Here is a 13761-nt window from a genome sequence, read left to right on the forward strand (position 1 = left end):
CATCCTTTTGTTCAATCAAATAAAAATACTGCTTTAATGATAATAATTTTCAAAAAGAAATTCAATTTTTCATTGAATTGCGAACAACTTCTGTATACCTTGAATTGTAGTGTAAAATTAACTAAAATCGCCTTTTGTCATTTTTAAGGAAATAATATCTAGTCATTCATCTCAGTATAAGTTACCTCTCTTATCAGAGGGGTGATGAGCCTTAATACATTGAATTTAGCTTTTTAAGTCTTCTTAATAGGCAACTCGCTTTTGAGAAAATATTTTTATAAAATATCTTTTTAACGTTTATAAAGATTATTTTTGTAAAATGTTTTGAGTGAAAATAATTTTGAAAGAAAGGGTGCATTTTTGCCGATAGCTTGAACTTTGCGTTGCTGATAAATTACGTTGTAACGATAGAGATTACCTAAGCCCAACTCCTTTTAAAATATTTGACTTAATTTTTTTTGTATTCATATGAAGCAGAATTTGTCCAAAATCTTGTACGTGAAAAGAAGAAAACACTTGCTTTGGCCTTCAACTCGACATTTAGATATATCGACGATGTATTGTCAATTAACAATGGTTATTTTCATTCTTATGTCGATACGATATATCCTGGTGAGCTTGAGATAAAAGATACCACAGAGTCTGACACATCTGTTTCATATTTGGATATTTTACTTGAAAAAGACGTTAATGGTAATCTAACAACCAAGCTTTATGATAAACGTGATGACTTTAACTTTTCACTCGTCAACTTCCCTTACTTATGCAGCAATATACTTTCATCACCGGCATACGGGGTATATCTCTCTCAGTTGATTCGATACGCAAGAGCATGCTCTACGTATGAACAATTTCTAAAACGAGGTAAATTATTGACAAACAAGTTGATGAAACAAGAATATCAGCTGTCTCGTTTAAAGTCATCATTTCGTAAGTTCTATGGTCGATACAATGACCTTGTCAGCAAATACAATTCATCATTGAGTCAAATGCTGACTGACGTTTTTCATACTAATTGTTAGGCCATTATTTACACACTGAATTGTCGACGGATTTTTCCGTTATTTCCCGATCATGACAAGGAGCACACGGCGGGTGTGACCAGTCGGCAGGGGATGCTCACTCCTCCATGGCACCTGATCCCACCTCTGATGTTTAGAGGTCCGTGTTTGCTCTGCTCCTATTTTGTATTGTTTAATGGACTTTTGAGCTTGAATACTGTTCGTTATCTCCATATGTTTCATTAAACCTATACTTGTAATTGCTCTACGCGAAATTTAATTTTGGACAGTTCGGAGTGACTGGAGTCCATTATCATCTGACCGTCCACTCCAGGTGAAAACTCTTTTTGAATTTGCCTTAATCGCTATATGACAATGTTGTTTTTGTAGAATTCTTTTATATCTGTTTTTGTATCGAGAAATTGCGTACATAAAAATATAGTTGGAAGATCGCCATAAGATGAATCACAGGGATGATTTCGGACAGGTCCTCAGATATCAAAAACTAATACAATGCCATTCCCCTGCATTTATTGCCATAGACACACAATAAGCAAAGATATGTACAACAATTTCTCTTCTCCATTACATAAAACACTTACCATCTAATTTCATATACAGTGTATGTGAAAATGAGAAAACACCTAACGAAACAAACAGAAGTGAATTAAGTGTGGTAATCTTAATCACACAGTTTAAATGACCAAGGCGTCAGTGGCGGCCTCTGGAATACTATTGATGTCACTTCCGGTGAGTAGCTGAAAAGTGACGCTGACAAGGTCTGGGTTGTATATTCCAAACAGAGGCCACAGCGGTTCAGACAACTCGGAAACCACAAGGTTCTTGAAATGGAATATTACCTTATTGGATTTAGCATCCACAACGATCCAGTGACGTTTGACTGTATCCAACAGAAATCCATAGCGCAGGCGCACACTGGTCCCTGGAGGACTTGGTGTGCGTGGAGACAAAGCATTGTGCGCAAGGAGTTGGCCGTTGTGCCAGGTTTGCAGACATACTTTTCCGCACAAGTGACACCCTCTGGCACTCACTGCCCAAGCGTATGGATAGCAGTCAACAGAGTAGTGCTTGTCAACGACATCTAGTCTGGCCAGTGCGATCTCAAACAGCATGGTTTGTCTGATAAGGCGGAGCACCTTATACTGGACCGCCACCTCAAAGTAAAACAGGCCTGTCTTATATAACGGCAGGTTCGCCATCGTTCCACGGTAGTTGATCAGCCGACCAGACTCTTTCGATTGATGGCTTCCAAAATGGGGACGCTTGATTGGTTTCGCTTTCATGTGTTTGGCATTTTCTGAAATCTCGATGCTGGCATGAGAAATGGATAAGTCAAAAACGAACTCAGGACCTAGCAAATAAGCAACATGTCAGTTAAAAATGGACAGCTGTATTCCGTGGATTATTTTCTTGAATTCTCAAAAATACAAATTACTTTTTCTGTAATGTTCAAATTTATTAATGATAAAATTATGAAATTACGTACAGATGACGTCACCCAAAACAAGATCCACTCCAGGCGTGTATGTTCGGTCCCCTCCATCTGATAAGAATGTGATAAAACAAATCAATTGTCTTTTATATATTCAGTTAATCTTTTTTTTTTTTATAAAAAAACTGATAAGTAAAATTATTGCATTACCTGTTGTGGACGTTGATGCACTCTTGATCCTGTCTTTGTCTACAAATCCACGAAAGTGAAAGAGTAAGAAGCTGCGTTACAGTAAAACATGTTTATAACGAATCTCCTGTGATATTTTAAACTGATTTGTTATATCCCCAAGTCGTTTACAGGTACTATTTTGTGTAACGGATAAAAAAAGAAACATTGATTTGCTATAAACGTAAATTACAATATAAAATTTTGATTGAGATTAAAACTTTATCTTGATCCATAAGACTTCAAAATCTGTTCATATTTAAATACATAAAAAAATCCATGCAGCTTACTAAATGTGGCCCCGGAGTCCCCTCTCCCAGTCAGGACATAGAAGGAGTAACCCTCTGTGTTGACTTCCTCTCCCATAACGTAGATATGACAAATATGTTTTCCTGTCTTGGTTCCCACGAACGGGACGCTGTAACATCCCTCCGACTGAGCGCAGTCCTCCACTAGGGGCTGAGTCATGTTCCCTTCAGGGTCCATAACCTCCACTCTTACTTCAACCTCCCCTGAAAAATGAAATTTAAAACTAAGTATTTATTTGTATTGGCGTGTACAAATTAAAAATCTAAGAATTAATCTCGAACATGCATTCTTTTTTCAACCTCCCCTAAAAAAGTGAAAGGGGTTTAAAAAAGGCAATGTACAAAAGTCTAAATGGTTTCAGTGTCATTTACATAAAATAACTTTGAGGATGGATGCCCACTCTAGTTTGTCTTACCCTCATTTTGCTGGTTGCCATCCACATCAAAAAGTCGGACTACTATAGCGACGTCCTCTTCGTCAATGATAACGTCATTTATTACAACCTGACTGTTGGAGACATACGCGGATGTTGACCAGACGAGCCCACAGCCGTTCAGGAATTCCTGAAACTCGTCTCCTAGGCAACTCTTTTGGAACTAAAAGTAAAATTAGAAAATAATAGTGTTGCAATTTTTTAATGTTAAAGACAAATATAGTACTCTGGCACAATAAACATGTTTAAAACAGGGAAGGAACATATCTGTATCTGATCATCTAAAGTCCAGACAAAATGAAAGCAATAAGATGAAACACATGAATGATAAATTAAAGAGTCTTGACCCTTTTTGTTCTCATTCTTCTGTAAGTACGTCAAAGACCTTTACCTTGATATCAGCGTTGTCATGAGGAGTGATGTCGAATGGTTTTTCTTTAAGTTCTTTCAATCGTCGCTTAATGGCGTCTTTCATGTTCAAACACTCTGATGGCGTGCTGTAGGTAGATACACTTCCGGCCACCTCGTTGGCGTCGTCCATGTTGCTTCTATGGTTGCTCAGTTCCTCCGTCTGCCGCTGCAGTCGAATTTTTTTGGCTTGGTTTGAGAAAAAATATTTATTAAGCGAACAGAATTGTTTGAAATAATACTGGGTGTTCCAAAATAAATAAATGAATAAATAAATAAAGATTTCAAGCCCTTCTAAAATGTCATTATGTACCTTTAATAATGGTGTGAAGTTTATTTTTCAGCTCATTCCGTCGTCTGTCAACAATTTTCTGACATCTGTCAAATACTGTATCTATCTCCTCCGTTACGGATGCCTGAAGAGTGTCCATTTTCTTGACGATTTCTTCGATGGATGTTAGAGTGTCGTCTGCTGAAAGTTGGCGGTGTTTAACCTCAGACACTAGGACCTCAATAGCTCGCTTGTTCTCTAAATAAACATCTTCTATATTCCGAATCTCATGACCCTTGGATTCCTGATGTTCTTTAACAGCACAGAGAGCACAGACCGGTTTGTCACAGGACTTTGAATAGCAGTAAAACGCAAACAGTTGGTCTTCATGACCATGGACCTTGCATGTGTGCGCGTGCTGGTATTCCTCTAATGTGGCCTCCTTAAGATCCTCAATACTGGCCACATTGTGCGTTTTGGTGATTTTTGTCCGTTTGTGGGCGTCAGTGCACTCCCCACATAGGAACTGTGAGCACTCCTTACAACGATTAGTAGCCTTCCTCTTCATGGCACATTCCTCGCACAAAATATGCGAGGTCTTTGTCTGCACCTTCAAGTAGTTAATGAGGTACTCACGACTCTCGTCTACCCGAAAGTTGTTCATATCGCCCCCTGGTATATCGTACGATTCGTTACATTCGGAACATTTGATGGCGTCACGTGTCCTCATGATTTTGATGCATTGGTCACAGAAGGAGTGCAGACAAGGCAGAACACGTGGTCTCCGGTCTGTGTCGTTGTATTCGTTCATGCAGATGCCGCACTCTAGGAATTTCTGTCGCACATGTTCGATTTGAGGACGCAGTGACACCTTGCTGGAGACGCGTGGGGACTGCGTCATTACCGGAAGGTACATCTTAGAGGATGGCTGGTCCCTGTATAAAAATATAATGTGTCAAATGATGAAAAATTTCTTATCCTAAAATTACTAACTTAAAGGTTCTATTTTCTGCATTGGTAAGCATAATGAGAAAACATAGGTCATTGAGTAAGTCACACACGCAGTCAGTTTTAACAACTCAGAATATTCAAAGCACGTTAATATAGTTTTATAATAAGATTTTTGTACATTTCACTCAGTTTATATCAACTGTTATGATAAAATTCCTTACACAGTGTAATACATTATAATGTTAAACCATATAGCCCTAGAACAAAGTTAATTTGTTAACATTTTTTTTTTCTTTTTCAGATTTTCAATAATTTTATAAAGGGTATTGATTACTGATGAAGAAGTCGAACAAATATTGACATGGAATTGACTGAATAATGAGTAAAAATACTTACATATTTTAAAATGGCGGATTTCGACAAGTTAAAAAACAGAGAGTGTATAGTAATTTCGGTTTGTGTTTTTCAGTTGAATGCACTGTCTATTGTTTTAACTTGATAAATTTAAAAACAGACAATAGCTTTTGACTTTCTAACTTATGCGTGACATGGCATGTTCTTTAAAGTATCCGGGATTTAAGTTTCCTTTTCTATGTTCTTTATTTAGATTTTACAATATGGCTGCGCCCATTGGTTGCAAGCATTCGGCAAACCTCGGCTGATTCCGTCACCTTCATCAAACGTTTGATGAGGTACGAATCGGCCGAGGTGTGCCGAGTGTGGTTGCAAGGTCAAAACTTGTCAGAGTTGTTAGTTGTCTTATTAGTCGGGATGTATACGTATTTGTACATTGAAGCCTTGTTTTAGAAATGAAATATGTTACGTTGTTTACAACATGCTGTGCATTGGAACTTTCATTTGACTAGAACGTCTCTGTCATCCCGTTTCTTCTCGCAGTTAACAGGCAGACGAAATTGGCTGGGATGTACTTGTTTCTGTCCGCATTTATTGCACCATAACCGACAGGTCCAGAGATCGCACACCAAGGAAAGTGTAGGAGCAGCTATTGAAGCTCCACCTGGAAATTCTTCGTCCTTAAAATCTTTGTATCAGAGTGTGACACAATCATTAACTACAGACCAGAATGAAACAATCAGTCAGACATCCGATATATCTCTACGATACATTACTGTGCACTCCCTGTATGACTTCTATGAGGAGTGTCCTTATGGAATTTTGTTTGATGTTTGCTATGTAGATTCACACCCTGATGGGGTAGTGGGAAAGGACATTAAAACGGTGGTTTTCTTACCAGGATCCCCAGGGTCACATTTGGATGTGTTACCCCTAATGAAACCGTTAGAAAGAGCTGGGTATAGAGTCATTGCAGTAAATTTTCCAGGTTAGAAAGATCAAAATATGTTCTCTATATGTGAAGGGATGTGTTTGTATTCTATTTTTACAGTGCTCTCAGCACATTGCAGTATTCTCTGCATATAGTCATAACCATCTCTTTTATAAAAAATATAATTATGTACTGTTAATAATTGAATTTAAAAAACAAAACAAAATCGAACAATTTTATTGTGTATTGATGTTGTAATCATAAAGCTTTTGTATCATTGCAGGTTATGGAAATACTAACCCTTTTGTCAGGGCCCATGAGTTCATATTTAGGGGAGCCACTGATGAACGATCAGACTTTGTGCTTCGATTTCTCCAGGAGCTGAATATTGACAAGTAATATTGGAAGTTGATACAGAGCTAGAGTTATCTATAATGACAAATATTATATAAGAAGATTATTTTCATAATTTTCATTGGCTGAAAGGATGTCAAGTGATATTCGTCCTTCTGTGATAAAGACACGATAGAGCGTCTTTGGAACATGATATCACACGACCTACCTTTCAGCTGCACAAAAGTTATGTAGAACGTGATATCATGGTATAAGAAACATGTTTTTACCATTGTGACGTAATGACAACCAAGTCTGTTCAGTTAGGACTGTGTCAGATTATTCACTTTGAGTGAGCATATAATATAACTATGGTGTTGTCAATAAATAAATTGAATTGAATTAGGACTTCAATAAACGATCAATATGTGGTTATAATTACCCATGTCAAGTGAATTGACCTCAGACACAGAAAATGATAGAGACCTTGCAAGCTCGGTTGCTGTCACTTTCTGTCTTCAGTCAATATAACTTGACATGGGTCCTTAATTATAACCAAATCGATCTACACTGAAGTCCATAATTGTATAATATTATGTTTTATTAAATGCATGTTGTTTTATAGGGTAGATATGTTGGTAGGTCAGGGGTCTGGATGTTACCCTGCCCTGGATCTGGCAGCCTCCCACACCTGGATCAAATCTCTTGGTCTTGTGTGCCCTGGGGGACACAGAGTTTTCAGGTAAACCAGAATCATCAATAAAACTAGCACTGTAGCATGCCAGCATTGATAACTTTAAATAAAAAGGCTATTTTGAGCAAATTTTCAAGAATTGAAAAAATTCTTTTTCTTGGAAAAAGAAAAGAGCTACATTCTCTGAAATTCACATATCAAATGGGAATTTTCTAATTCATAAAAGCATTTTAAGATTCTATTTTTTGAAAATTAAAGATCTGTGCCATATAGAACCATTAAACACAATGGACTATAAAAATAACAATTATTCTGCTGACAAAAATACTATACATTTGTCAACATGAAAAACAATGTGGAGTATAACTTGTCTTTTAGAGGGATCTCTCCATATAAACGTGTTCAGAGAATGGCCAGTATGTATGATAATAAGTTGTTACGGTTTTTCCTGTTATTACGAGTGATGATAGATAAGTACATACTTCGGAGACTTGGTACAAAGAATGTCCCATTGCTTCACATCATCAAATCCACAGTTGAGGCAGCCAATTACCAATTTGAAAATGTAAGTTAATATGGACACAGTTGATCAACAAAAATGTACAAGTTATTAATATTACTAAATGCACATGTATATATATATCTGTACAAAATTGTTATTAAACTTTTTTTATGTTTATAGCACACATGGTCATGCTTAAAAGCTTAGACTTCTATACTTATCAATTATCTTCACTAAATTCAATAGTTATTTTGGGAGATGCTGCTTCAATCTCTCCATCCTTCATCTACAATATTAAAGAGAGAATCTTGGATAACTGACCTGAGTTACCCCCCTTCAATACATCATCAGAAGCTGTTCTTTTTTGCGTTCATATTAAAACCAGTGTTATACCTCTATTCACCAAATTGATGAGTTATTGTCCTTGATAGATGGAGACCAATGTATTTGCCCTGACCAGTAGACAGGTACCTGTAACGTTTGTGTACTCGGGGCAGGACTCACTAGTGGAGGCTGACATATCAGAGGAACTCGCTCAGAAAATGAACCTCCACCCCAAGGAATTTGCCAAAGTAGACAGCAATGATAACTTTATCTTCCCAGGTATGTACAGAGAGATAAGTAAAATTTATTGATCTTTTGTAGTACATGTAATATTTTATTTTGAAATTTAAGAATTTTAAAGGTCAATTGATGTTAATAGAGACAGGCAACGACCCTTGAAAAAGTGAAAAAGCTGAATGTTTTTGTATATCTAAAATATTTGGGGTTTTGTTTGATTTGATTTCATTTATGATGATTGTATTAGTGATAATGTGATGCATACCTAACTTGAATGTTATACTCTATACCTCACTTGAGAGACAGTTGTGTTTTATTGTGTATTTTTATGTAATTAGTTGAACCACTGCTGACATCTCCTCCATTACTAACTAAACATACAAGCTAAAATTTTGTTTGGATGTTTCCTTTCTGTCTAAATGTATAATATATCTGATTACTTTTATTTCTTAATTTTTCAGACAAAAAGAAAACTGTGAAAGGTCTTTATATAGAATTGGGAAACCACAACCCAATAAAAACTCAGAGACATTGTGATATGATTGCATTGATGTTACTAGATGAACTGAAAAGGTCAACAAGGAGTCAGTCCTGATACTAGGAAAATTAATTAAAAATTTTTAAATTTTTTTTGTATGGCTGAATGAATTAAGAATATTTTCATTATTTATGCAAACTACAAAAATAAATATTAAAAACAAAATTCTGAAATTTAAATGCTTTAAATTTCCATGTCTGTGCTACAAAACATCTAACCATCACTAAGTATAGAGTTGGTTCTGGATGTCTGTTCTACAAAAGATTTACCCATCAGTTAGTAAAGGGCTAATTCTCCATGTCTACTCTACAAAACATTTAACATCACTAAGTATAGAGATGGTTCTGTACCTGATCTACAAAAGGTCTAACCATCACTAAAGTTGGTACTCCATGTCTGGTCTACATAAGATCTTACCATCACTAAAGTTGGTACTCCATGTCTGGTCTACATAAGATCTTACCATCACTAAAGTTGGTACTCCATGTCTGGTCTACATAAGATCTTACCATCACTAAAGTTGGTACTCCATGTCTGGTCTACATAAGATCTTACCATCACTAAAGTTGGTACTCCATGTCTGGTCTACATAAGATCTTACCATCACTAAAGCTGGTACTCCATGTCTGGTCTACATAAGATCTTACCATCACTAAAGTTGGTACTCCATGTCTGGTCTACAAAAGGTCTAACCATCACTAAGTATAGAGATGGTACTCCAGTTCATGTCTATATCCTACATGTATATATGATCTTACCATCACTAGGTATAGTTGGTGGTATATATTCTACAAAAGTTCTAAACATCACTAAGTATAGAGTTAGTTCTTTAAAAGAATGCCAGCTTAGAAACAAGGAATATTACCTTTTGAAATTAAAAACAATTGGAAAAAGAAGATGGGTGAACAAGGCGGGCGAAGTGCCTATAGTGCGACAAACATGAAGTGAAAAATAAAATCTCAATTATATAAAAATTTTCTTTGATATTTCATCTAACATTAAAGTATATTTTATGCTAAATCTCAACAATTTACAAAAATCTCACAAAGACTGAAATTATTTGCCTACGAAATGGCATACACACACTAAAGAGGACAAAAAGGATCATTTTCTCACACTTAAACAAAATTTTTCGATATGAGTGGGTCTTCGCTCCATTTTTTTGAAAGTTGATCCTAAAAGTTTGCATAAAAATATACATTTTTTGGTTTACAAAAACATGGAGCAAAGACCCACTATACCTTAAAAGTACACTTTTATGACAAAGCATTCGTATCTTTCCGAGAAATACTTGAAGTCCATTAAGTCAAGGGTCATATCACAAACATGATTTAAATGCCACTATTCGTCAGGAGCTGCGTGGTGTAGTGGTTAGCGTGTTAGTCTCAAAACGATATGATTCTACGGATTTTTATTGATAGGGGTTCGAATCCCACGAATACCATTTTATTTTTTTAATAAAAGAATAATTTTTCCGAGATCTTTTTTCTCAGAAAAGTTTTGTTAATCATAATTTCATAAATTTCAATAATAACTTTATTTTAAATACTTAATTCACAAATTGAATATGATTTTATTAATATCTGAAGCCATAGGCATTCTGCACGCCTTGTTCACCCATCTTCTTTCTTAAATACCTATTAAATTGCTAAAACAGGCACTTAAACATTATTTGTTATCTTCACGTTTTTCATTATATGACATTTTACTCCTGTTTGCAATTTTTAATATACCTTAGTATTTACCCAACTAATTTAAGCAGATATATATTGCAGGCTATAGTGTTTATTCTGGTATAAATACAAATTCAATATACTAATATTAGCATTGGTATAGAAAAACAGTGTTCTAGTGCTTTACAAAGATTTTCTTTGGAAATTGACTATTTAGATTTATAGTCAAAGAAGAATTATATACTATAGTGGATTTATGGATGGAATGATCCAAAGGATAATAAATGAAGTGAAGGAAAAACATTCATGAAAAACCATAGATTTGCGAAATGCTGAGATAACTGACTTTTAACGAGATGGTTGAAAACCTTGTAACATCAGTTTATTTTTCAGTAGCCTGCCTCATTTAAAAAAATTAATCGTACAAAGTGCATGCTCTTGCGTATGCACTGTGCGTTACTGTTGCGTAATCGGAACCTAGAAGACATAACATATATGCGACTGAGAGTGGAATATTACTAAATAAATAGGGAAAGTTGACGATGGAAGAGTTGAAATCAAAAGAAACGAGAAGGTACCACATGTAAGGAGCGAACACATCCTCCAACTCGATAAGTTAGGCTATGTTTTTGGTAGGGAAAGAGAATTCAAGAACCTTGTTTAGAGTTACAAGTTAGCTATATATACAATGTATATCGTCCTTGTGTTATTTTGATGGAAATATCAAGTAAAATATTCACCATTTTTATCTACTTGTATAACCTTCCTTGACCCTAGACATATTTTCTGGGAAATATAAACTGGAGACAGATAAATACAGAAAATAAACCTCTTTCAGATTTATTTGGTGTAAATCATGCGATTTTGTATCCTTTAAAATAATTTAATAATTTTATAAATCTATCTGGAAAGTTATTTATATTTTGTTCTCTGAAGAGGAAAAGTTATGAATTGAAGTGAAACGCAGGTTTTGTTCTCGAGGGCTTATAGAGCACATCAGTAGTCACTGGACTACACATACATGTATACTTTATCTACATGTAATTGAATGAACTGTCATCCTAGAAAATGAGTCATCAATGTGTATATCGTTACAAAATTACATGTGTTTAAAACCGTATCTAAACAAGCTTCATTTGATGTTTTATATATATATATATATATATATATATATATATATATATATATATATATATATATATATATATATATATATATATATATATATATATATATATATAAATCAATTGGCTTCATATATACCCCCCCCCCCCCCCAACTCATAGCTAGATCTGTTGCTGCTGCTTAATTCCGTTCTGTTAATTGAATGGTACGTCACTTTCCGTTTGCTAACGTTGGATTCAAGGGATCGAAGTTTCAAATACATCGAGTGGTGTTTATTTAACAATGAACGACGGAACTTCTCAACAATCAAACATGTCATCCATAATTATTACTTGGGATCGTGTGATGTAATTATTCGTTATTGAACAGGGGTTGGAAAACATGTGCGCAGTGGCACAGAGAGGAAAACCTATCCTTGCAGTAGAGGTCACCGTTATACCATAAGAACGTATAAAATGCATCTTAATGAAATGTTATTAAAATGATTTATTTAGATTGAATGTACTCTATTTTAAAATCGTTAATTTGAGAAACTCGGTATGTTTGACAGAGAGCTTTAATAGGGGATACAGTGAAAAGCCTATTTCTTCCAAGGTACTCTTTAAATGAATTCCCCGTCGCTCTTTTTAGGTGTCAAGCTATGGACGCCCTATAATAGGATTGGAATTTTAAACATCATTAATTTTATCTCATAACAGGTGAATATAAGTATACATTGAGACGTGCATTTATAGACTAGTACAACAACAAAGTGCAACCTAGAGCTCGATTTGAATTAATACACACGTTTTTAATTATTTGAAGTGAAAAATATTTTTATACCGTTTTTTGACTGACAGAGACCCGTATGAACCGTTAGGATTGGGAGAGGGGTATCTTTTAAGATTTTCCGAAAATATTTACTATGGAATATATGAAGTTATTCATCCTCTTTCTTGGTGTTTCTTCAGAGCTCACAACAGTACAGCAATACGCAAACATCATTATGCTGCACTGTACTGATGAACACTTTTGGTTCAGGGATGAAAATGCATTTCCAGCTAACCCTAACCCTCTCCCTATGTCAGCTTCTGTTACCCCACAGGATAAAATTGCACCATTCAGTCAACTGAATGTTTACTGAAAGGTCTGGAGAAGGTGACCTAGTCTCATACCTTTCAGTCACCTAATAAGCTTTCAGGCATCTCTCAGCAAGCGTTCAGACATCTTTCAGCAAGCTTTCATTCACTTTTCAGTAAGCTTTCATTCACTTTTCAGTAAGATTTCAGGCACCTTTCAGTCACCTAGTAAGCTTTCAGGCATCTTTCAGCAAGCGTTCATTCACTTTACAGTGAGCTTTCAGTCACTTTTCAGTGAGCTTTCAGGCACTTTTCAGTCACCTAGTAAGCTTTCAGCCATCTTTCAGCAAGCGTTCATTCACTTTTCAGTGAGCTTTCAGTAACCTTTGAATGAGCTTTCAGTCATCTTTCAGTTAAATGAAAGGTATAGTTTTATCCTGTGGGACCAATCTTGTCTATATTATGGCACCTTGGAATATAGAATATTACAAAAAGAATATCAAGAGTAAATTCAGTCGGAATTCAACATATTTTGACATGTTGAAACGCCATATACATGTACATGTATATGCTTGAAAAATCTATAGTTACACAGTCCATTTTTTCAGAGTCTGTTGAACAATAATCGCAAGTTCACGAATGTAAATAAGCGGTTTCATGCACTTTTAAAAAAATAAATGTATTGTGCGTTTTGGATTCAATTGTCATTGATGGAGATGCATATATCTTAGCGTCCAAAATATTTTTTTATCAGATGATAAAAATGTTGATTGAAAAAAAATTAACCCTTAATTAAAATGGGGAAAAAGGAGGATTTTTTGTTGATAAAAGTGGTGAAAACATGATCAGATTTCTAATAACTGTACAAAACCTTGCACTTTTGCAGTACTCTTTGTAATTACCACAAAACGTGTATGATTTTATTTTGCATTGTTAAA

General features: G+C 35.2%; 2 protein-coding genes across 2 annotated transcripts; one reads left to right on the forward strand and one right to left on the reverse strand.

The window, feature by feature from the left end:
• Positions 1–1515: 1515 nt before the first annotated feature.
• LOC133186836 (E3 ubiquitin-protein ligase TRIM71-like) lies at positions 1516–5040 on the reverse strand. Its single transcript, XM_061322185.1, has 7 exons — positions 4146–5040; positions 3816–4021; positions 3407–3587; positions 2973–3194; positions 2665–2703; positions 2509–2565; positions 1516–2373 (listed from the first exon to the last, which is right to left on the reverse strand). The coding sequence occupies exons 1-7, from the start codon at positions 5017–5019 to the stop codon at positions 1697–1699; spliced, it is 2256 nt and encodes a 751-aa protein (XP_061178169.1). The 5' UTR covers positions 5020–5040; the 3' UTR covers positions 1516–1696.
• Positions 5041–5787: 747 nt separating this feature from the next.
• LOC133187285 (uncharacterized) lies at positions 5788–9132 on the forward strand. Its single transcript, XM_061322646.1, has 6 exons — positions 5788–6396; positions 6623–6734; positions 7298–7414; positions 7745–7931; positions 8300–8471; positions 8891–9132. The coding sequence occupies exons 1-6, from the start codon at positions 5871–5873 to the stop codon at positions 9022–9024; spliced, it is 1248 nt and encodes a 415-aa protein (XP_061178630.1). The 5' UTR covers positions 5788–5870; the 3' UTR covers positions 9025–9132.
• The last annotated feature ends 4629 nt before the right edge of the window (positions 9133–13761 follow it).

Source organism: Saccostrea echinata, unplaced genomic scaffold, assembly GCF_033153115.1.
Source record: "Saccostrea echinata isolate AGI-Se365-2 ecotype Australia unplaced genomic scaffold, CSIRO_AGI_Sech_v1 ptg000014l, whole genome shotgun sequence".
NCBI classification, from domain to species: Eukaryota; Metazoa; Mollusca; class Bivalvia; order Ostreida; family Ostreidae; genus Saccostrea; species Saccostrea echinata.

Coding starts and splice junctions, on each gene's coding strand:
- LOC133187285 (XM_061322646.1), top strand. CDS start 5,871: ATGTTACGTTGTTTACAACATGCTGTGCATTGGAACTTTCATTTGACT. Junction 6,397..6,622: donor CATTGCAGTAAATTTTCCAG/GTTAGAAAGATC, acceptor GTATCATTGCAG/GTTATGGAAATACTAACCCT. Junction 7,415..7,744: donor GGGGGACACAGAGTTTTCAG/GTAAACCAGAAT, acceptor CTTGTCTTTTAG/AGGGATCTCTCCATATAAAC.
- LOC133186836 (XM_061322185.1), bottom strand. CDS start 5,019: ATGTACCTTCCGGTAATGACGCAGTCCCCACGCGTCTCCAGCAAGGTG. Junction 3,195..3,406: donor TGGCAACCAGCAAAATGAGG/GTAAGACAAACT, acceptor TTCATTTTTCAG/GGGAGGTTGAAGTAAGAGTG. Junction 2,566..2,664: donor TGCATCAACGTCCACAACAG/GTAATGCAATAA, acceptor CATTCTTATCAG/ATGGAGGGGACCGAACATAC.